At 37.5% G+C, this 23,725-nt stretch overlaps 1 protein-coding gene across 2 annotated transcripts; it reads left to right on the forward strand.

Moving 5' to 3' along the window:
- The first annotated feature begins 3,394 nt into the window (after nucleotides 1-3,394).
- Nucleotides 3,395-23,021, forward strand: LOC308692624 (interferon-induced very large GTPase 1-like). 2 transcript variants are annotated; one of them, XM_081368794.1, is made up of 7 exons: nucleotides 3,395-3,481; nucleotides 3,875-3,909; nucleotides 4,803-4,929; nucleotides 5,261-5,494; nucleotides 12,539-12,602; nucleotides 13,154-13,218; nucleotides 15,912-23,021. In XM_081368794.1, the coding sequence occupies exons 3-7, from the start codon at nucleotides 4,915-4,917 to the stop codon at nucleotides 20,667-20,669; spliced, it is 5,136 nt and encodes a 1,711-aa protein (XP_081224920.1). In that variant the 5' UTR covers nucleotides 3,395-3,481; nucleotides 3,875-3,909; nucleotides 4,803-4,914; the 3' UTR covers nucleotides 20,670-23,021. The 2 variants fall into 2 exon arrangements, with proteins under 2 accessions (XP_081224920.1, XP_081224921.1); XM_081368795.1 differs by having other exon boundaries at nucleotides 5,310-5,494.
- The last annotated feature ends 704 nt before the right edge of the window (nucleotides 23,022-23,725 follow it).

Raw genomic sequence — 23,725 nt, forward strand, 5'->3', positions numbered from 1 at the left:
TCAGGAAGACCCTAAAGGGCCCCCAAACAATGGTGAAAGGTAAGTATGTCTTTCATAAAATGTGTTTAACTAACCCTTTTTCCTCACTAGCACACTATGTAGTAAAATCCTGTGTCATATGGGATAACGCTAAAATAACATATATAATGTGGATTTTATGTAAATATGTTTATTTAGCATGAATTTACATATTTGGAAGTTGAGGGTAAAGGTTGCAGATTTCTATAGGTAGCCAAAAATACTGCCTGATTAAGATTTAAACTGAGTTTTGTCATACCGGATAACAATTTTGTCATATAGGATAACAGTTATTTTCTGTTAGCCCATAATGTCATCCGTTATCTTGGATGGCATGTGTTTGACAATATATTCTTATACAGTTTTCAGCTTTAATTTGTATCATTTCCATTCAAATTGTGATATTAACATATCATTAACATTGTTTAGTTGAATAGGCCTATTAGCAAATTATATAATTCATAATAATATTTAATTACAATTGCATTTAATTATTGTCCAACCTGTAATATTGGGGAATCCGCCCCTTTAAGAACAGGCCATCCACTCTAGTGACATCAACATGCATTTTTGCTTGATGGGCATGTTCGACTCATGGCCCAAGAGGTATGTAAGAATTTTGAAAGAAATCGGCCACTAGTTGGCGCTAACGAGTTTTACGGCTCTGTAATCACGTGGTGTTGCACACACCCACACAATATGCATATCATTTGATAGATCTCCTCATGCTGAACAACTTTGCCTCAAGAACCACTGCTGTCAATCAAACCGTTCATTAAATATTCGTGAATATGTTTAAAAAAACTACTTTTGCGAACTAGTCCTAGGTTTTTTGCCCGATCGGAACCAGACCAGTCTAGGACAATTCTCTGGACACTCTAGATCAATAATTATTGAAAAAAAGTTTAACTTTTGCATTTGGGTGGCTGTAACAGGGTAATTTAGAAAAGGGGCTTGGCAAAATACGCCTATGTGACATTTTAAAAAAAGCAAGCAAAATTTTATGGAGATCGGACCATAGGTGGCGCTATAACTGTCAAAAAGCTTTGAAAACCACATATTTCCTAGTAAATTGCCTGTATTGGCTGTAAATGGACTTTTCCATCTATTTTTTCAGTGGTTAAAAGCTTGCTAAATAAAACTTAATGTCTTAAATGCTTATGTGCTTAAAGGCCTTAAATGCTTGAACCCCAATAAATGCTGCTTGCAGCTTTAATTCTAAATTCTGTTATTTTAGACAATGTCTATAAAAAATGTAGTGTTCATTTAATGAAATTTAGTGATTCAAGGTATTTCAAACCATTAATAAGATTTTTCTTTATAAATATGTTGTTCAATAACATGCTTTTGTAAATTTGTTGTTCAAATAAATGATGTTCAGTGAAATGAGTGAAGATCGCCTATACTCTAACCTTTACATTATTTATGAATATTGATGTAGAGTGACTATGATCATCAATAAAATGGTTCAAGGTACATTTCAGTACTAAATTAAACCTAATGTTGAAAAGGTGTGCTGTTTTGATATTCATAAACATGACAAAAATTGTTTAAATGTATTTGTATACTTGCCAAATCTTGGAAGAAACCACACTGAGTTTGTGTGTAACAGTTTACATACTGAAAACCACATCTGTATTTCTTTACAGCCTAATTAATTTCCTTAGAAAAACATTGCATAACATAAACATTAATTATTTATGAACATTATTATGTGTAAGTGTTGTAAAAATGACAATTCATGTGTTAACTCATATGGTGTCATACCGAGTAACAATTTAAGTCAGGCGGGATAACGCTGTTTTTTTCCATTGAAATGCATAATTTCACTCCATGGAGTTGAGGAAACAATAATAACATGTTACCAAGTCCTGTAAAACATTTTCAGACATTTTGCATTTTAAATCACATTGCAGTGTTAAAATGTGGGTTAAAAACTTGAACAAGTAGGGTCACATTTAAAGAAATCACAATATAATGAGAATAAAAAGTTGTGCAAATTTTTTTTTTCTGAGCTCTAAATATTGTTTACTGCATCACTTTATATATTCATTAAGTATTATTGATTTGAAAAGTTTTAATATCATAATATTTAGAAAATGCATTAACGTTATCCCGTATGACATTTTGACTGGTGTCGTCACATGATTCTCAGTTAAACTGCTTAAAATACATTGTTTAAAATTGAGATTTTAGTAATAAGTAAAAAACATCCCCATAAAGATAATAACTACTTTGATGTGCAGTTTTAACCTATTTGAATTTTTTATCAGTTGAAAACCTTATTTGTCACTGGCCCAAGTATTTTCACTGGAAAATGTGAACAAGTAACTAACATCCACTTTTGTTCTGACCAACTAAGGGAAAAAAAGCATTGCAGTAAATCGACGCTGATTAAATCCAACGATCGCTTATATCACATCAATCCGCGCAAATTATACTTTGTTCTCAAATTGTTAATGTTAACAACATCAGCATTGTGTGACTACATTTAATGTGTATTTGGGCTACCTGTAGTTCAGTTTCCATTTCTGTGCAGTCTAATTTCTAATTGTCATACCAACAAATTAATGTCACCTGTCCAGCAGAAAAAAAAAGCCGTCTTTGCATCCGTTCTAAACCCCTTCAAAACACGGAGTTCAAGCCATCTTTCAAAAGTCCTTCTGATATTTATCCTTGTTTTCGCATTGGATCGGGTGAATCTCCAGATGTCACTGGTGATTGTTGTTTGAACCTTTCTGGATCCGCCATCAAATTGATAAGTTTAATTATATCAAGTGCTGTGAGAAAAGGCTATAAATCTCCACCTCCAACATCCTCACACTCATAGCCTACTAGCCGAGACTCCTTCTTTAAGTGTACAGATGTGGCGTAATGAGGCAAAGACATGCTCGAATTTCCCGCGGAAATCCACCAGTACAACTGGGATAAAAAAACATTATTACAAGCTTACCGTTTTGAACCGAGCTAAGGCAAGCAGATAGTTTTGAACACTGGCTGGTTATGTACTTGCTCAAATTTATTTTGGATAATTTTTAACCCAAAAAAGTTACGGACTGCAGCTTTAATTAAGAATCTTTCATTCATTTTTTTCTGTTCTGTTTTTTTCCCTGTCTTTTACAGTTTTACAGGTGTTCCATTGCCAGGGCAACAAAGTTGTAAAAATAAATACAACTTCACATAAAAAAATGTTTTTTTCATAATAAAATCATGTTAACATGCTTATGTCCTGTTGCTCTACTATTGAAATCAGCATTATGCCACAAATGTTGGCAACTGAACTTAACATGTATTTATCCCGGAATATTCATTTATTTGACCAATGCATTCACTTTCTGATATGTCATGTGATTGCAAGGAACACATGTTGTTTACGAGTGTCTATATTGAGACCAGCAGACAGATATCATTAGCTATTTTGGACTCTGGAGATGGAAAGATGGCACGGAGAGACAACACTCTGGTTTGGCTTTATTGTTTTTCATTTATTTATTCATTTATTTCAATCATTCAGAGTTGTAATATATTTTAAGAATGACTTGATTTGCCATGCCAGGGAAAGGAAATTAAATTTAGAAGTTGTATAGAAATTATAATAACTTACATCTAACCTATTGAGTGTTTTTAGAAAACAGTACTTTCATAATAATATGCACACTATCAGTTGCATAACAGACTTGTGTATCTTCTGCACTTTCTGGTTTTGAGACTGCCTGGCCAAAAAAGATCAGATTGTATTTACATAAGTAAATACTTAAGATTATTGGATTGGATCATTAATGCAGTGATCATGTTTCTAACATGTTATGTGTTTTGCAACAATTCTTTGACTGATGAAGCTTTTTGTTTCTTAAAGGGGACCCATTAATGCGCCTTTTCACAAGATGTAATGTAAGTCTTTGAAGATTCAGCACAAAATAACCGACAGATCATTTATACCATCCTGTTAATGCCCCTTTTTTTGGTGGAAGCAAAAACATGCTGTTTTGTATCTTTAAATGCAAATGAGCTGCTGCTCCCCACCCATTTTCCAGAATAGGGCTATGCCTTAACAGCTCGCGCTTCATATACTCTGCCAACGTACACACACATTTAAATATACACTAACCCAATTAAAGCTGCAGTAGGGAGTTTTTAGAAAACGTTGACTTAGCCTGAAAATTTGAACAAGCACAACTTACAGGCAAGGGGGTAATCCAGCACCCAGAAAGCGTACCATCCCCGGGGGCCGCCATTGGCTAACAAGCCATCACCTGCTGTTAGCATTCCATTGACTCCCGTTCATTTTGGCGTCACTTTGACAGCGAATAACTTTACATCTGAGGTGTTTAAAGACTCCATTTGTCCATTATTTGTTTCTAAAGAAATACGACAATGTATAAAAGGCTCCGTTACCTTGTATCTTACGTTATGGCCACGTAGAAGCAGCTTTTGTAAAAATTGTGTCATAACCACGCGACTCTCTGGAAATTACTGTAGAGACAGGAGGAGAAGCTCACAGTCAATCGGGGGGACGTGGAGGCATAAAGTCCGATAAAGTCAAGGGAGAAGCCCATAGAGACTTATAAAGTTACTCCTAAAGACTCCTACTCATGCTCTCAGTCTCTGCAAGATTCGGAAGGGATTCAGATTTCTCTTGGCACAGCTACTAGAAGACAGACAGGTTGCTCACGTCACATCTACGTCATCAAGCTCAGTTTAAAGTGCTTCTAATTTGCTTCACTTTTCTCCGTTGAAGTCTATGGGGTCGCTGTGTCCATTTCTTATACTGTCTATGCTTACAGGTCACTCCCCCTTGCCCCTCAGCCCTCCCTCCACAGCTCCTCCCCACAACGGAGCCTGCCGTGAACGCGCAGGCTAGTTAACAGGGCCACCGATGACGGCGGATAAACAGTAATGGCACATTCACTGGTAGGGACGAAACATCTACAATATGCTTTACATTGACTATGGCCTGCCCATACTTTGACTACAAACTTGGTCCTCCAATCATTACGTATTTTGCAATACATGTAATGTAACTTTATAACGTTGCACTCTTTCTATAAGTTATAAATAGCTAGTAAGATAATATAACGGTAACTAACATTACAGTATTAGAAGTAATTATTCTAGCGATATGTAATGCTAAATAAGGTTTGCTAGTACATTATTTCAGCAACATGACAAGCCAGTGAATTAGCAGGTTTCAATTGTTGCTTTGCACAGTGCGTGACATTTTATTTGTATGTTATGCGGCTAGAGTTTTAACACTGAGTCAATGGGCTCCAACGAGGAATTCACTCCCACAGCGACTTCGACGAGTCAACGGGCGGGGAGAAGAAGAAGCCATGTGCGCGGAGCATCCCTGATGGGGCTCAGGGCACGTGGGAGACAGGGCAGAGGTTGCCGAGTGGGTCCAACTCCCGAGCACCTCAGCAGAGAGGACATGGCGCGTGTGGAGAATTTAAGATTAGAGAGGACTGCTTATGAACATGTAAGTTACCTCAGTTATAAATGTTTTCCCTTAGCACATCATAAGTTATAATATTGTTCAATTCAATTTTAGGTATAGGATGTGTAGTCATATGATGTTTGGTTGGTGTTGATGTTATATGCAAAGCACCACCCTGACATCTACAAGAAACCATGCCATACATAATTTGTCAGGCCTGTTTTGAAATTATCTTAGTTGTGTAGTTCTTATAAAATGAAACAAATCTAGCAGGGATACTTACAATTCAAGCAGAAATGTGGCTAACTCTGCATCGGTTTTTAATCCTTTCAGGACACGTAGCTCCCTCCACCTCTGAAAAGCCGCCCCGATGTTTACCCTCGTTTTATTTCGGGCTCTGTCTAATTCTTTCTTTTTCGCCTGTTTATCGTCATCTGTCTTTTTCTATTTCCCGTCTTTGTTGTATGAGCAGGTGCCACTTGAGAAATTGGCAGTTTTGTTTGTTTGTCCGCCATTAGCACAGCTGCAGCACACCGGCAATATTGATTTTGAACGATGGTACGTGCTGTGCAAGAGAGGGGTGTGATCAGCGCGTACACGAGCTTGATTGACACTGCTAAGACATTCCTCCTGGCTCTGATTGGTTGTTTCTGACAGGGAGCGGTGTATTTCTGCAAATGGCAATAGGACCACTGGGAGGAGCCAGAGGAGCTTGATTTTTTCACAGATTATCTGTCTCATATTCTACTGTCAGGACATAATGACAGTTTTAACAAATATGTAAAAAATATTTTTTTACAAAAGTTACCTACTGCAGCTTTAGATATGTAAATACAGACTTTTATGTTAGATGCGATTAATCGATTTTACAGCCCTACAATATGGGGTTACTACAAAACAACAGAACATTTAGATTGTCTTAGCTACGTGGGGGGAAACATTCTTGTGTTACTAGCTGCTAGCTCACTCAGGGGAGGATCTAAGCCAGGGGTGGGCAAACTTTTTGGCTCAAGGGCCACACTGGGTTTTAAAAATTTGACAGAGGGCCGGCCCAGTAGCAGATTATGAAGCACAATCTCATGAAAGTGCGTATCTATACCACAAATTTTATTTCTTGTGCCATTTATATGCCAAAAAGGGTTTTTTTTTTTGTTTTTTTTGTTTTTTTTTTCTGCGTGCATGCTACACACTGTAAACCCCTTGGTTAGGATTAGGGGTGTGGAGTGCGTGCCTATTACACGCCATAAAGTGCATATCATATGCACGCGAAAACATATTATGCAAATACAATTCGTGGTATTCGCACTTTCATAAGATCGGGCTCAGCAAACAGACAACGTTGTGGCAATGTCTGTGCGAAATTCAACAACTGAGAGATGACATTCTGACAATACATTTTTTATGCTAGATATCCCCCATTTAGTATGTTATGTTTTGATGTTAATTTTTAAAGATGTTAGATAATTATAGCCTATACTTTTTAAATATTGTGTAGCTATCCTTATTATTATTTAATGGCCTAACAGTAAATTAGAAACAAAACATATGCAAGTGTACACTTAGAAGAGTAAAAATTACAGGTTACGTTAATTCAACTTTATTAAAACTGAATGGCAATTTGCACTTCCAAAAGTCATACATTTGTGGAAATAAACAAATATACAAATTTATTTTAAGAATAATAAAATTAAACATAAAAGGCAAAGGCAGATCAGAATATTTAATGAAAAAAAAAACGGGTTCTGTACATGGCAGACAGGGGAGCGTAGTCGAAAGCCGGACGATAAAGGTCGGTAAACGGAATCGGGCAGGATACATCCACAAATCCAGAGGAGCAAAGAAACTAAATAGCAGACAAATCAAAGGAAAAACTAAGGTGTGCAAGCGGTTACCAAACATTTTTTTTTCTCATTGAGTTTCCAAAAAAGGAAAAAACATTAACGTGCAACAAGTCTATGCGCTTAAGTTTCTGCAGAGACATTCTCTGGTTTCTGTCTGTTTGGTTTCCATGGTGACGCGTCATTGCTTGTTACGTGACACACACACCGCAGCCACAACAGCGCTGAATGAATGATGATCTGCTTTTATGTCATTTTTCCTTTTTTACATTTGTTAGCTATGGCATGAAATATCTGATATTCTGATTGTCAAATATATGCAACGCAATATATATATAACGCAAAGTATTGCAAGAAAAAAGGCAAAATTAATGCGATCTTAATACAATTTTTTTAAATACTCGACGGGCCGGATTAAACAGCCTAACGGGCCGCATGTGGCCCGCGGGCCGTAGTTTGCCCACCCCTGATCTAAGCTAATAGGGTAGAGTCCGTCACCAGTCATGGGTGTTGGCTACCCTAATGTGACGTCACATTGGGATGCAGACACAAACAACTCAATTGAAGTCACTAGATATGTTTGACTTGACGCGGCGCTGTGCAGACTGATCGGTGTTTGAATTGAAGCAGTACATGCCAGTTAGAAATTTTGTCTGACTTGAGATGCCACCGATACCACGTGACTGTGACATATGCCATCAAAGTAACGCAAGATGGATTTGAGAGCAGTCAGCTGGGTCAACCACCAAAGTTTCCTCATTGGCCAGACTCACAGATGACAATTGATCACATGTGACAAAATCAGTGATGACAAGATAATGCTGCACAAAATCATGTTTTTATCACTGTAAATACTCTTTTCATTTAACCTTAATATTATATTGTCATATTTCACAGCTATGTGGAATACTTGATTCTGATTGGTCAATCGCGCCATCCAGTGGTATGTTATTCCCCGATACCACCGCTGAAAGCAGATAACACAGGCTCATCCGGGTACTTAAGTCAGTTGCGCTATGGCTTTACGCTTGCTAGGAACGGGTTTTCTTCGTGGAAGTTTTGCGTTTGGTGAGCGGATAAAATATTAAAACTCAGTCAAATAAATATTTTGTGTACAGTTATTTAATTATGTCATGCAGTATCGTGGACTCGCTCTCTGGTTTCATACAAGCACAGCTGCTGCCATTTTGTGACTTTTGTTTTGTACACTGTTGGATTATAAGATAACAAACAGGTACGATTTTCATCTTTCATCTTTCAACAGTTTCATCTCAAATCAGTATCACTTGTCTCCATAATTATTTATGTGGCGAAATGCCAACCCGACTTTACGAGGTGGCTAATTCGTATGAATTCGTACGAATGACCTACCCCTAACCCCGTCCCTAAACCTACCCATAACTCGGGTTTAGACAAATCTAAAATGTAGCCAAATTTAGCCAAAATTAGCCACCTTTTACTCACTCGTACGAATTTATATGAATTGGTCATGAGATAACGTTGGAAATGCTGTGTAATAAGTGGTATGACTACCGTATCCCTTAAATGTCTGTCTAGTTTGAACTTGCCGTGCTAGCAACTGCTCTCTCCGTGGAAGCTTTGCGTTTAAAGACCTAATAAAATATTTAGACTCAGATCAATATTTCGTGTCTAGTTCAATCAATATTTCGGGTTCAGGCTGATACTTATCCTGATCACTGTGACGGTGTTTATTCTGAGATAACAATCGGTTGGATGTACATTATCCCTTACATTTTTATCAAAATAAAACTGCTAAAAAATATATAGACCCACTTTATTGGCATTTAAATAGTATTGGCTTATGTTGAACTTTATGTATATACAGTGAGGAAAATAAGTATTTGAATGTCCACTGTGAGAGATATAATCTAAAAAATAAAAATCCAAAAATCACAATGTATGATTTTTTACCTATTTATTTGTATGATACAGCTGCAAATAAGTATTTGAACACCTGTCTATCAGCTAGAATTCTGACCCTCAAAGACCTGTTAGTTTGCCTCCACTCCATTTATTATCCTAAATTAGATACACCTGTTTGAGGTTGTTAGCTGCATAAAGACACCTGTCCACCCCATACAATCAGTAAGAATTCAACTACTAACATGGCTAAGACCAAAGAGCTGTCCAAAGACACTAGAGACAAAATTGTACACCTCCACAAGGCTGGAAAGGGCTACGGGGAAATTTCCAAGCAGCTTGGTGAAAAAAGGTCCACTGTTGGAGCAATCATTAGAAAATGGAAGAAGCTAAACATGACTGTCAATCTCCCTCGGACTGGGGCTCCATGCAAGATCTCACCTCGTGGGGTCTCAAAGATCCTAAGAAAGGTGAGAAATCAGCCCAGAACTACACGGGAGGAGCTGGTCAATGACCTGAAAAGAGCTGGGACCACCGTTTCCAAGGTTACTGTTGGTAATACACTAAGACGTCATGGTTTGAAATCATGCATGGCACGGAAGGTTCCCCTGCTTAAACCAGCACATGTCAAGGCCCGTCTTAAGTTTGCCAATGACCATTTGGATGATCCAGAGGAGTCATGGGAGAAAGTCATGTGGTCAGATGAGACCAAAATAGAACTTTTTGGTCATAATTCCACTAAACGTGTTTGAAAGAAGAAGAATGATGAGTACCATCCCAAGAACACCATCCCTACTGTGAAGCATGGGGGTGGTAGCATCATGCTTTGGGGTGTTTTTCTGCACATGGGACAGGGCGACTGCACTGTATTAAGGAGAGGATGACCGGGGCCATGTATTGCGAAATTGTGGGGAACAACCTCCTTCACTCAGTTAGAGCATTGAAGATGGGTTGAGGCTGGGTCTTAATGACCCGAAGCACACAGCCAGGATAACCAAGGAGTGGCTCTGTAAGAAGCATATCAAGGTTCTGCCGTGGCCTAGCCAGTCTCCAGACCTAAACCCAATAGAGAATCTTTGGAGGGAGCTCAAACTCCGTGTTTCTCAGCGACAGCCCAGAAACCTGACTGATCTAGAGAAGATCTGTGTGGAGGAGTGGGCCAAAATCCCTCCTGCAGTGTGTGCAAACCTGGTGAAAAACTACAGGAAACGTTTGACCTCTGTAAATGCAAACAAAGGCTACTGTACCAAATATTAACATTGATTTTCTCAGGTGTTCAAATACTTATTTGCAGCTGTATCACACAAATAAATTGTTAAAAAATCATACATTGTGATTTCTGGATTTTTTTTTTTAGATTATGTCTCTCACAGTGGACAATTTCAGACCCCTCCATGATTTCTAAGTGGGAGAACTTGCAAAATAGCAGGGTGTTCAAATACTTATTTTCCTCACTGTATGTACATAGAGGCGCTTTATTAAGCAATGCATAAAGTATTGAATGGAAAGTGTTTCTGTTGTATCATGAAAATGTCTGAAACATCTGTGTATTTGACAAATATTGCATCTAATCCATTTCATCTGTGATAAAGTACACAAACACTGCATAATTCCCAGTATGGGAAGCAGAAAGTGTCCGACTTAATGTCTCCGTTTTCAACTCCTCCCTGCCTCCAAGCAGATCGATTGGAAAAACAATCGGAGAGGTTGGATTTTGACCATACAGTGCATCCGGATAGTATTCACAGCGCTTCACTTTTTCTACATTTTGTTATGTTACAGCCTTATACCAAAATGGATTAAATTCATTATTTTCCTCAAAATTCTACAAACAATACCCCAAAATGACAACGTGAAAGAAGTTTGTTTGAAATCTTTGCAAATTTATTAAAAATAAAAAAAATCACATATACATAAGTATTCACAGCTTTTGCCATGACACTCAAAATTAAGCTCAGGTGAATCCTGTTTCCACTGATCATCCTTGAGATGTTTCTACAAGTTGGTTGGAGTCCACCTGTGATAAATTCAGTTGATTGGCATGATTTGGAATGGCACCCACCTGTCTATATAAGGTCCCAAAGGCCATGAAGTCCAAGGATTTGTCTGTAGACCACCAAGACTGGATTGTACCGAGGCACAGATCTGGGGAAGGCTACAGAAAAAAATCTGCAGCATTGAAGGTCCCAGTGAGCACAGTGGCCTCCATTATCTGTAAATGGAAGAAGTTTGGATCCACCAGGACTCTTCCTAGAGCTGGTCGTCCGGCCAAACTGAGCGATCAGGGGAGAAGTCAGGGAGTCAGGGAGGTGACCAAGAACCCGATGGTCATTCTGACAAAGCTCCAGCATTTCTCTGTGGAGAGAGGAGAACCTTCCAGAAGAACAACCATCTCTGCAGCACTCCACCAATCAGGCCTGTATGGTAGAGTTGCCAGACAGAAGCCACTCCTCAGTAAAAGGCACATGACAGAATATGTAATATTCTGAATGTTCCAATCCAATATGACTTCTGACCTATAATGCTGCCTCATCATAATCATACACTGTTCATTCGTTGGCCAGAGGAGAACTGTTTTACTAAATATTTAAAATAAAAGGATTACAATGTAAAAGATTATTATTGTGTACATAAAGATATGGTGGAATCCGGCTTGTCCCGTAGATGGTTACGCACTTTTACCTCACACACGAGCAGTTCCATTTGCGCACTTTATTAATAGCCAATCTGCCATGGCGCGAGCGCAACTGTCATTTAAAGGGAATGGGAGATGAGACTCTGATTGGTTGTACGCAAGTAAATCCCAAAACACACCCATTACTCATTAAGAGAATAGGGACAACCCTTTTAGACCATGCGCCGGGCGTGCCGACCATTTTTCCCGCCGTTAAACTAGCAAAAGTGGATTCGGACTAATGTGAACTTGCGCCATGCGCTTTAGACCATTCGCTTAGATCGTTAAAATAGGGCCCTAAGTCTGTCAGTGTATATCCAGGTGGCATGGCCAAATTTTGATTGTAACAGCCATTTGGGTGATGCCAAGCCAAAATCATGAAGTCATGAAGCAATGCTGCTTTCTTGTTCATTGAACACACATTTAATTGAGCGAGTCTAATTTTGGAAGTTATATTGTTGCTGCACTTCTCAGAAGACTGAGGTAATACAGATGGCATGGGGATTAAAGTTTCCTGAAACCCTATACGAGTAAAGCACATTTATACCAGCAGGCGAAGCATGTAAACCTAGACGAGAGCCACTATGTGAATATCTTGCACAGAGTTCTTTGAGCAGTTGCAGCAACTGTGACAATAGTAAGCTTGTTCACCTGTAAGGTTCAGAAAAATACAGAGAATGTATTTTTCTTCAGGATGGTCAAGCAGACATGAGTGAAGCACCTGAACCTGACTCGGATTCATCATTCAGCAGAATGGGTAAGGAAACAACAATATTGCTTATATAAAGACTCTTGTGTTGCGGTGTATTGATGTGTTTAACAAAAGTTCTTTGGTGTTTAATCTAGATCACATATTTCCCAATTTAATCATTTGTAGCTTCCCCCAGTAATTTCACAAGAACAAAAATTCATGATGACTGGCTCAGGATAACCATCTAACATCTAAAAGAGCACCACTACAGGAATACACATCTGTCCTGTACATTTATTATGTTAATACACATTTGATAGATGGACTCATATTAATAGCAGGCTTTTAAAAAATAACTTTCTTTTATTTTTCTTCATGTCATTTATAATCGTTTGTTTTTATTACAATATTGAAAAAGCACTGTAAAGACAGATAGTATTAAGAAGAGGCAAAACAAATCCTACCCACCTCATAATTGCAACTTTGTCGCATTTGCATACTTATTTTACATTGGTAAGAATTAGCTGATCTACCTGCATCTGACAGAATTCAATAAAATATATTCTAATCAGCTGAAGAAACATTATTGCAAGTGAATTTTTATTGTTTTTCAAAAGATGAACCTTCAATCAATAAAGTAACAAGGGAGTCGACTACAAGAGAAATGGGAGAAAAACAATGGGTAAGAGCTGAGCTATGTGCAGATTTATTAGTATTTGTATTTAAGCCTCTGATTATCTTCAATTGGGCTGACACTGGTTATCTTTGGGGTTTCCAGGGACCCCAGACAATAACATTTAATTTTGTTACAGAATAATAGTTGTTGTTTGTTTTTTGTTTTCAAATGTAATTTTACTCCATTTATTAATGTTTTTTACTCCACTTTTGTGCAGTTTTTGGAGGATTTATGATATCTTTTATATTTCTATAAATGAATGAATAAATAAATAAATATTTAAATAGGCTTTTTACAAAAAAACAGCATTTTATGTAAAATTCACTTTATAAAAGACCCATATTTCTAACTTGCATTCATGGGCATAACATGGATAATTTGACATGGTTTAATGTAAGATTTTTGCCCATTTTTTGGAAAATACAGTAAAAAAAAAAAAAATCCCTTTAACCACTAGATGGCTATAGAGCTCCACTATATGCTATTTAACTAACCGAAAGATATCTTTTCACAAAAAAGGTACTTTTTTCCCGTTATAAAAAGTACCTTTGTTCCCGTTATAATTGTGATTTTATAATATTTAGATATGAATCCAACTGAATACAACTTGTGAAAAGATATCTTTCGGTGGCCCACAAATGGTGGCCCACAAAACTCAACAGAAACCCTTTAAATCCCAACAGAACATTAAACACAAACAGATCTCCACTATATCATTTTGTGCAAAAACATATAAAATCACATAAAGTAATTCACAGAATTTTACATTTTTTGTTTAGTAAATTTGACTGTGAGATTTTACAGTAATCAACTGACTTCCTGCCACAGTCTTATATGAAATCAACTGAAGATAAAAGAAGACATTAAATATCTGAAGATCTCAGCAGAGGAGGATTAAACAACTCCACAAAAAGCATTACCAGTTTCACTTATTACTAACCAGATTGACTTCTCAGTACTTATTGAGAAATAACAGAGGTTTAGATGTTGATGATTTATTGAAAATATTTCATTTGAAGTTACCATGATCGTGATCAGTGTTTACTTTAGTTGACTCTTGATTGTTTTAACATTAGTTTTTCTCTGGCTGCTATAAACCATGTCTTTATAAGACACATTTGTTATGGCAATAAAAACTGAGGAAAAATATGATCAGGTGTTGATGGTTGTGATGTTGCCTGGCCTTATCAACATCTATTGGCCTGATCCGCTGGTCTTGACGTTTATTCTCTGATTATGAAGGTGAGGTGGTATAGATTTCACCTTATTGATTGTAGTAGTCCTTTGATTCTACAGCATGATGTTCAGTTGTGATATAATCAGGTAATTTGGGTTTTAAATATAAGATACTGTGTCTGTTGAACACACACATATATCAAGAATCAGCATTTGAACCTTAGCAATGGTGACAAATAAAATATTCAGATAAACAGATCAACTCTGAATATTACAAATCAAGCTACTAAAAAGTCACATCAAAAACAACAAAAATAAGTGCTAAAGTGGAACTAACTTATCCATGCTAGTAGTACTTGTACATTGAGAGCATTGGAAATGTATTAATATTTATAATCCCCTTACAGTGGCCAACACACCAGGATTGAACATTTGCTTTATACTAACATTCTATAGAAATTCCCTATAGTATAGCCTACCAACAATTCACTTATATTGTGGATGTAGGATACACAATTAACATCTAGATTCAAACCCGTGTCTCTTCCATACAAAGGATTCGATTAGGCATTCAGTCTTTGGAGATCAAAGAGGGAGCCATCTCTTAAAGATGGGTACCACTGTGGCATCTTTGATTTCTTTTGGCATGGTTTCCTCACCCCAGATGTTGGTCAGGATGCTGAGGAATGCGCAGAGGATTTCCGGGTTTGCCAGAGACACCATCTATACCAGCTGCTTTGCCACTGCTAGTCTGATTGATCCTCCAGATTTGGGGGCAGGTCAAGGTTGTTCAGAAAAGGCTTTTGTGGGATGGAATACAAAGCTGAAGGGTCAACTTTAGAAGGAACTTTAGCAAGTCAGAGATATGTTCCCTCCATCGATTATGTTTGCTTTGTCTTTTAGAAGGATGTTATCATCAGCAGAGAGTGCATGATCTTGAAGGGCCATAGACTGCCTTAAGTGTAGAAGCGCATTTACACTTGTCTTTTCAATGTATATGTGGACAACATCCGGATACAGGTCGCATGTTAATGCCAAGTGTAAACGCAGCCTTGTGCGTTGTCTTTTATCTTCAGTTGATTTCACAGGCTGTGGTTGGAAGTCGTAGTTGTTCTCTTTCCTTCATTACTTCTTGTTAACAGCAGGTGTTCATCATCAATGACACTTAGTGTCTGAAATAGCTCACATTTTCATTCACTCGTCAAGTGGACCATAGTAAACTAATGTAGGGAATATTGGGTAAAGGGTTTAACATGGGGATTACAATGTAGGGTTTATAATGTAAAATTATTATTTTTTGTACACAGTTACAGGTTTTTTTATGTTATTTTACTTTAGACATGTAAATTCACCAAAGTATATTTTTGTAATTTTATAATGATTTTATAAATATTTTCTGTATTTCAAAAATAATAACTGGCAAAACGACTGTAAAATAAAAAATACAATTTGCAGTGTACTTTTCAATTAATTCCCTGCAACATGTTTAGCGCATGAATAACATTACTCCTTTTATTTTACAGAGACCTGTTGGAGAGCATACAACAGAATGTGAGGGAACAGATGAGCATATAGAAAATATTACAAGGGCAAAAACACTCTTTCACAGATTGCATCTTGACAGGCATCACTATAATCTGACACCTGCAAGTGTTCTTCATTTAACTGCACATTCATTACTGTCCCACGGGTCTTGTGCTGAAGAGAAGCTAATTCAAACTTTCATTCAAAAGCTTTTGATGATGGACTACCGAGCAAGACACATTAATGTTGAGGAGACGAATGATGAAGGTCACACTCAACAAGGCAGCAATGATCCATGTATACATGAAGGAGATTCTAATAACGTGTTTTTCGAATTAAAGTCTAATAGAGAAACAAGTAAACCTGACCCTGTTCACCCAATGGATGTTCAGATGGCTGTGTTTCATTGTGCTGATGGTTTCCTGAAGCAGCTGATGGTGACTAAATTGTCCCAGTGTCAGTACGCTCTGCCTCTGCTTGTTCCTAATCCATTCACACAACAGATTGAGTTTCCTCTCTGGACATTCAGACAAATCAACAAGAGCTGGAGGATGAGAAGCAATTACAATGAAACCATCAGTCGAATCCACCCGATCTACAAGGCACAAACTCCAATGGTGGCTTTCTTCAGGTTAGGCTATGTGTCTTCATCCAAGTCTCAGCTGATGAACAGCCTGATCAATGAGAAACACAGCACGTTCTTCCACAGGAACTGCCGAGGCAGCAGCAGAACCAGAGTCCTGATGGATGGAGTGGTGGAGATCGCCTGGTTCTGCCCCTCTGGATCCAGTGATGATAAATTCACTAACTGTGTTGCATTCTGTAATCTACATGGTGATGCAGAAGACCATGAGAAACAGCTGCAAATCCTCACTGAAATGGCCTCAGTCAATGTTGTTCTTCTATCACAACTGGACGAGAATGACAGAAGTGCAGCAAAGATCCAGAACCTGTACAAGGACTCAAAGCCACTAATTTTTATTTTGGTTGAGAATGATTCAGCATGCACTGAGATACGGAAAGGGAAATTCATAATCGGTTTGAAAAACAGAAATCAGTCAGAGGTATCTGAAGAACTCAGAAGAGCTATAACTGAATGTCTTTCAGAATCATCTTCCACTTTCAGACTTGAAAATGTGTCCAAACACTCAGACATCAGAGTAGATGAGGAAGATGATGATGACTGCAGGAGAGGAAGAGAAGCAGCACAGCAGATGATGAGTTTACTGGAGAAGAAAGTTCTGAGAGAAATCAAAGAATCATTTCTGCCTCATCAGGGGGAACTGTGGCATCAGTGGTGTCAGAAGAACAAAGAACTACATCGACCTCAAGGAGATGAACTAGAAATAGAAATAAGTAGAAAACAAACAGAAATGAAGAAAATCCGTCAACAGCAGCATGAATCAGACATCAGTCAGTTTATGCAGTACTTTATTAAAGAAATGAACTCAGATGCTGCAAATAAGATATATTTCATTAAATGGCTTGGAATTCTCCTGGATGAATATATCTCAGCTGACCTTTATGCTCTACATCATAAGTATAATGAAAAATGGTCAGCAGTCATAAAAATGAAAGAGAATCATCATGAACAACTGAAAGTTGAACAAACTGAACTTGAGAGAATAACTGAGGATCTTCAAGCTGCAGCCTTTGGTTTGGAGCACATCATCAGGGAGATCGGTCAGATCTATGAATCCTGTTCATCTGTGAAGAAGAACAAGAAAGATCTGGAGTTTCATTTCTCTTCTCTCCCGAGTCTTGCAGCAGAGATGATGATCTCTGGACTTCCACTGGAGCTGATGGATGGAGATGCTACTCAGGTCCCTCTGGTCTGGATCTCTGCTGTTCTAGATGAACTTATCAACATACTGGGAGACCAGAGAGTCTTTGTGCTGTCAGTTTTAGGGATTCAGAGCTCTGGGAAATCCACTATGCTGAATGCCATGTTTGGACTTCAGTTTGCCGTCAGTGCTGGCAGGTGCACCAGAGGAGCTTTCATGCAGCTGGTCAAAGTGTCAGACAAGATGAAAACACAGATGAAGTTTGACTATATTCTGGTTGTTGATACTGAGGGTCTACGTGCTCTAGAACTGACTGGAAGGTCAACTAGACATCATGACAATGAATTGGCCACATTTGTTGTTGGTCTTGCACATCTGACATTGATCAACATCTTTGGAGAAAACCCATCTGAGATGCAAGACATTCTTCAGATTGTTGTTCAGGCCTTCCTGAGGATGAAAAAGGTCAGACTGAATCCCAGCTGTGTGTTTGTGCATCAGAACGTTTCAGACATCACAGCTGGAGAGAAAAACATGGAGGGAAGGAGACGACTGCAGGAGAAACTGGATGAGATGACAAAACTCGCTGCTAAAGAGGAAGTCTATGATGCAGAATGTTTCAGTGATGTCATTGCATATGATGTACAGAATGATGTGAAGTATTTTGCTCAGCTCTGGGAGGGCAGCCCACCTATGGCACCACCAAACCCAAAGTACTGTGAGAATATTCAAGAACTAAAGAAAACAATTATGTCTCATGCCTCAAAATCACATGGAATAAGGCTGGCAGACTTAAAAGGTTGTATTAACGATCTCTGGGAAGCTTTACTCAACGAACGATTTGTTTTCAGCTTTCAAAATTCTCTGGAGATTGCAGTATACAAGAAACTGGAGACCCAATACAGCAAGTGGTCCTGGAGTCTTCGCAGTGCCATGATTGAAACTGAGAACAAACTACACAACAAAATAGAAAATGAAACCATTCATGAGCTTGAAGAAACTGATCTTCAAAGAGAACTGAAAGAGACAAGTGATGAAGTGACAAAATCAATCTCAGAATTCTTTGAGAAAGATGCAGATGCAAATATACTAATACAGTGGAAAAGTTCTTTTGAGATAAAAATCCAAGAGCTTCAAGAGACCATTATTAGAGATACAAAAAGGAAATTAAATGGGATTCTTCAGCAACGAGACCTGAAGAAGGTGATTGATGCTCAGAGGACCCATCATAAAAACCCTCTATATGAAAAGAGCAAAGGACTTGCCTTAAAACTCAAAGACAAAGCAAATGATGAAGAAACACTGAAGAAAGAGTTTGATATATTTTGGAAAGGGTGTGTGACGACGATCATCAGAGTCAATCCTCCAATCAGAGACATTGACATACTGAGAGATGTGAAAACTCTCCTCAGTGACATCTATGAAAGTGCTCCTGTAGGGGAGAGCAGTGAGAGCAGGGATGTTTTTTCTGTACCTAAGTATTCAGATTATGTACAGTTAAAGAAATCCGGTGGATTCACAGGACATATAAAAAATGACAAAGCAGTTAAAGAGAATTTTGGTTACATTTTATCTCAAGAGGATGAAGCCCAAATAAGAGCATTAGTCACAGATGTTGCTCAGCAAATAGACAAAAGGATCATTATATTAAACATCGCAAAAATGGGTTACAATATCAGCTGCATTCAACAACTCATAGATTATATCAAGGAAAGAGAAAGACAACATCAGGAGGGACGAGTGCAATATGTGTTCAAGAATGAATTCTTCATTGATTTTGTTTACTCAATATTTAAGAGAGCAAACAAGACATTCATTCAACAACACAGAATGTTCAGGGAAAACAATGATCCTGTTCTCTATTTGGAGAAGAAGAAAGAAGAGTACTATAGTATTTTCCAGAAACACCTGCATGGAGCAACATCAACTGCCATTTTTGGTGAGATCATCTGTCAGGGACTTAAAGAGCCCATTGAGCAGAGTGTCTACAAGCAGACTGCCAGATATCTGGCAGATGAAATGCGAACAAACTGTGAATCACTGAATGGAAACAGATCAAATCTGGAAAAACACATCCTGAAGTTTCTGGCAGAAAATGAGAATTTTTCTGCATACATGGACTACATTAATTATCCCAAACAACACTTAATTGATTTCATTACAGATGAAGTCAGTCGGTACATCATTGTTAAGTTCACTGTCAGTGTTTTACCCAAGGTGAAGGAGAACATTGAACTCATGCTGCAGTTTATCAATGGAGCAGCACAAGAATCTACTAAACAAGTTCAAATGAACAGAGGAGATGTTGATTTGTGGTTGAAGAGTTTCACACAGGAGCTTTCAGGTGTGCTGATCTTCTCTGAAAAAGACCTCAGTGGAGTGATACTCGATGGTGTTGATGATTTCAGCCTCCTAGAAGATGTGATAAGAAAGGAACTTCCTTGGATGTTGTCAGACGTCATCTGTAGATTCAATGCTAAAACATTTGATGAAAAACTGGACCTCAAGTTCAGACCAGATGGGATTCTGATTGATCACTTCAGTCAGGGCTGTTGGGCTCAGTGTCCGTTCTGTAAAGCCACCTGCACCAACACCATTGAAAACCATGATGGAGATCACAGTGTTCCTTTACACAGAGTGACTGGAATTATTGGAATGCATTTTGATGGAGCACAAAATCTTTGTACAGATATTTGCTCTACTGTAGTGAAGAGTAAAAGGTCTTTTAAATCATCAAACACGTGGTTTCCATTTAAACAATACAGAAATGCAGGAGAAGTTTATGCCAATTGGAGCTTTACAACACACTCTTTTAGGTGGCTGTACTGGAAGTGGTTTGTCTGCAAATTCCAGAAACATCTGGAAATGTACTACGAGAAGTCATTTAAAGGGAATGGTAGGATCCCAAAATTGTGGAGATTATACTCAAAAGTGGACGCAATCAATAGTTTAAAATACTACACTTCTTCTTAATCTTTAAGATGTGTGTTAGAAATACCCCTTTAAAAAACTTCCGAAAACCTTATCAGATAAGATAACAGGCAGAAGGAATAGAACTGTAAGGATGTCTCAACAGTTTGATGATGAAAATTACTTTTTTTCAGTGTAGCAGTGACAAAGGTCAAGAAGCACCTTGAATTTGATTGAGTTAGAAAAACTAATTGAACAATAGAGCATTCTGAACGCAAACGCAAAAGTTTAATGCCCATAATGTAAAGATGTTTTTAATTGAAGAAATAGATAGTGTCCATGCTAATAAAGCCCAGGGCACCATGAGAATCATTATGAGAAAAAGAAAGAGGAAATTAAATTAGATTCTTCATCAGTGAGACCTGAAGAAAGAGGCAGATGCTCAGAAGACACATCATTTAAAGAACAAAGAACTTTAAACTCAAAGACTATGAACGTGTTCTTGTATGGGAGAGCAGAGGGCTTTCATAGAAAGTATTTGTAAGGGCTGTTTTGTTCCATTTAAAATTATTTAGATTATGTCGTTAAAGAAATCCAGTATATGTACAAGACATTTAAAAATGCAATCAAATCCACTCTCTAAAGAGGATAAACTGCAAAGGAGAACTTTTTTAGCAGATGTTGCTCATTAAACAGAAAAATTATAATTTAATTTAACATTGCAAAAATGGACTACAACATATGCACTTAAATACTTAAGGCTTAACGTCAAATGTGTAAAGGCAAACAAATGAGGATTTAGTATTTGTACGAGAGTTCACTGCATATTGTTGAAAAATATCTATTGTAGTGTAACTAAAATAATTGTGGCTGTTCAAATTGAAATTTATACCCCAGTATATCATTACATGATGACAATGATACTCCAGCATATTTCATGATGACAAAATTCCCATGGCCTTTAGTCAGACTACTGAAAAGCAGAGGGCTTACACTCCGTGTTGGTACCTGATGCTAAAGGGTTCTTGGTGTCTAGTAATGAACAGAATTCTTGAACATGTAGCAGTATTGGACATGATAACAGATTGCTAAAAAACAAGATTCACTAGGATACCAGTGTGATAGAAAAATTAAAGAATAAGATAATAAACTGAATTTAACCTAACCACGATTCTAACAAGAAATAACACAAACTTTACTTCCTCTTTCTAGGTCTAACATTCTAACACTTGGAAACACATTGTACTAGAACGTTCTGTTCTTGTCTATTTGAGTTATGGAAAAATTGTGTAATGCTGACTATAACAGAATCAAAAATATACTGTCCCATGACATATTGAGTAATCAACAGAACTCTTAACCTTTGCTTGTGTTTTTTCTGTGTTCCAAGATGTTTTTGCATATGCCACTAACAGAGGGTGAAAAGGAGGGGGCTTGCTTCTTCTTAATAGAAGATGACAACATTAAAGTCATGAGTTAGGCAGGTGATTTGGTTTCTGTCCGCCATGTCTTTATCCTATATAACATGATGTATTTTTCTATGTGGGAGAGATTTCTCTGAGAACTGCTCGAGAAACTCTCCCGTTCGTGATTAAAGCATTTAAAGGACAATTGCTAGAGTTTGTCTGTCATTTATGCTGCGCAGCAAGAAAACTAGTTAGTAAGGGAAAACAAGTTAGACTAGGTGAGATATCGAGTGGGGACGTCGATTTGGAGACTAGACCCAGATACCCGAGTGGGGACATCGATTTGGAGACGAGACCCAGATAGTTAGATTTAGGGAAAAATCTACCACACCAGCCAAGACAGGCATTTTGACATAATTTTGTGTGAGACAACAATGGGCCAGGGCAGTAGGGGGGCGTTAGGGTTAGGGCGTTCGGTACGCAACGAGAGTACTGCGGGTGGTGAATTGCCGTTTTTCAGTTCAGTTTGAATATTGTTACACCCCTATTAAATACATTTTTTGTCACCTAGAAATTTGTGAAATTTTGTTTATTACCCCTATTAAATACATTTTTTGTCACCTAGAGTGAAATTTAGTTTATTGTGATTTACTTGCATTGTTGAGGGTTGCTAAATAATGTTCTAGATCATAAAATTGTCTGCTTTAAATTATTTAAATTATTCTTATAAATTATTATTGTGTTTCACACTTGGGACAGTTACTAATTTTTGTGATAAATTTTTCACCATATGTAACAAGAGAGCTTCAAACTTCCATGCCATTCAATTTACCTGTCTTATTAGAATGTGTATTTAGCTGTTCATTTCTCTTCAGTTTAGTGCTCAAACAAACATTGCAGACTTGTAAATAACGACCTTACTCAGTTTCCCTTTTTCCTAAGTGTTGTTACTTTTTTTTTATTTGTATGGTTTTGTCTATGTTCAAATAAAGAATTGCCTTTGATGCCACATCTGAGTCCAGTCTGGTATCTGCACTTATGTCCATTTTTAATCCATCCAGTTTTCAGTTCTGATGAAACATTGTGTCGACAACTCCCTCAATAACAAAAACACAAAAACCTTGTTCAAAGATTTTCAAAATAGTTTTTCTTTTTCTTATTGGAAGTTGTAGTTTGCCGATTTGAGGGAGGCTCTTATTGGGGTAGTGAGTTATAGTGGGGTTATAGAGGCTCTTATTGGGGTTCTTATTGGTGGAAAGATAATTTCATAAAATCAGTGTTGTTATCTGTTGATTTGATGTTCCATGTAGAAAAATCCAATAAATAAAAATATTTTATTTGAAATAAAAATATTCAATATAAAAAGATGCACAATGACATGGCACACAAACACTTACTCTGGCTGAAATAAACAATTAAGCAGTTTATATATAAAAAAATATATATATATAGTTTATAGTAAAAAAACAAAAACAAATTATATATATATAATATACTTGGTGATTCCACAAGATAGTGGTAGATGTCTGAATAGTCCATATTTGGCCACTGCGTGGGGTCATTAATCCAGTTTTTGACCATTTCAAAGGGACACCTCTGTAACCCCGTATCCAGTAGCTTCTTTAAATACCGCTCACGGTCCTCGGCCGGCAAAGAGAGTGTATGTTTGTGCCATTTTTGCTATCAAGAAACTTTGCAGATCTAGAGCGAGCG

Source organism: Scardinius erythrophthalmus (genome assembly GCF_964197995.2).
Source record: "Scardinius erythrophthalmus genome assembly, chromosome: 6".
NCBI lineage: Eukaryota > Metazoa > Chordata > Actinopteri > Cypriniformes > Leuciscidae > Scardinius > Scardinius erythrophthalmus.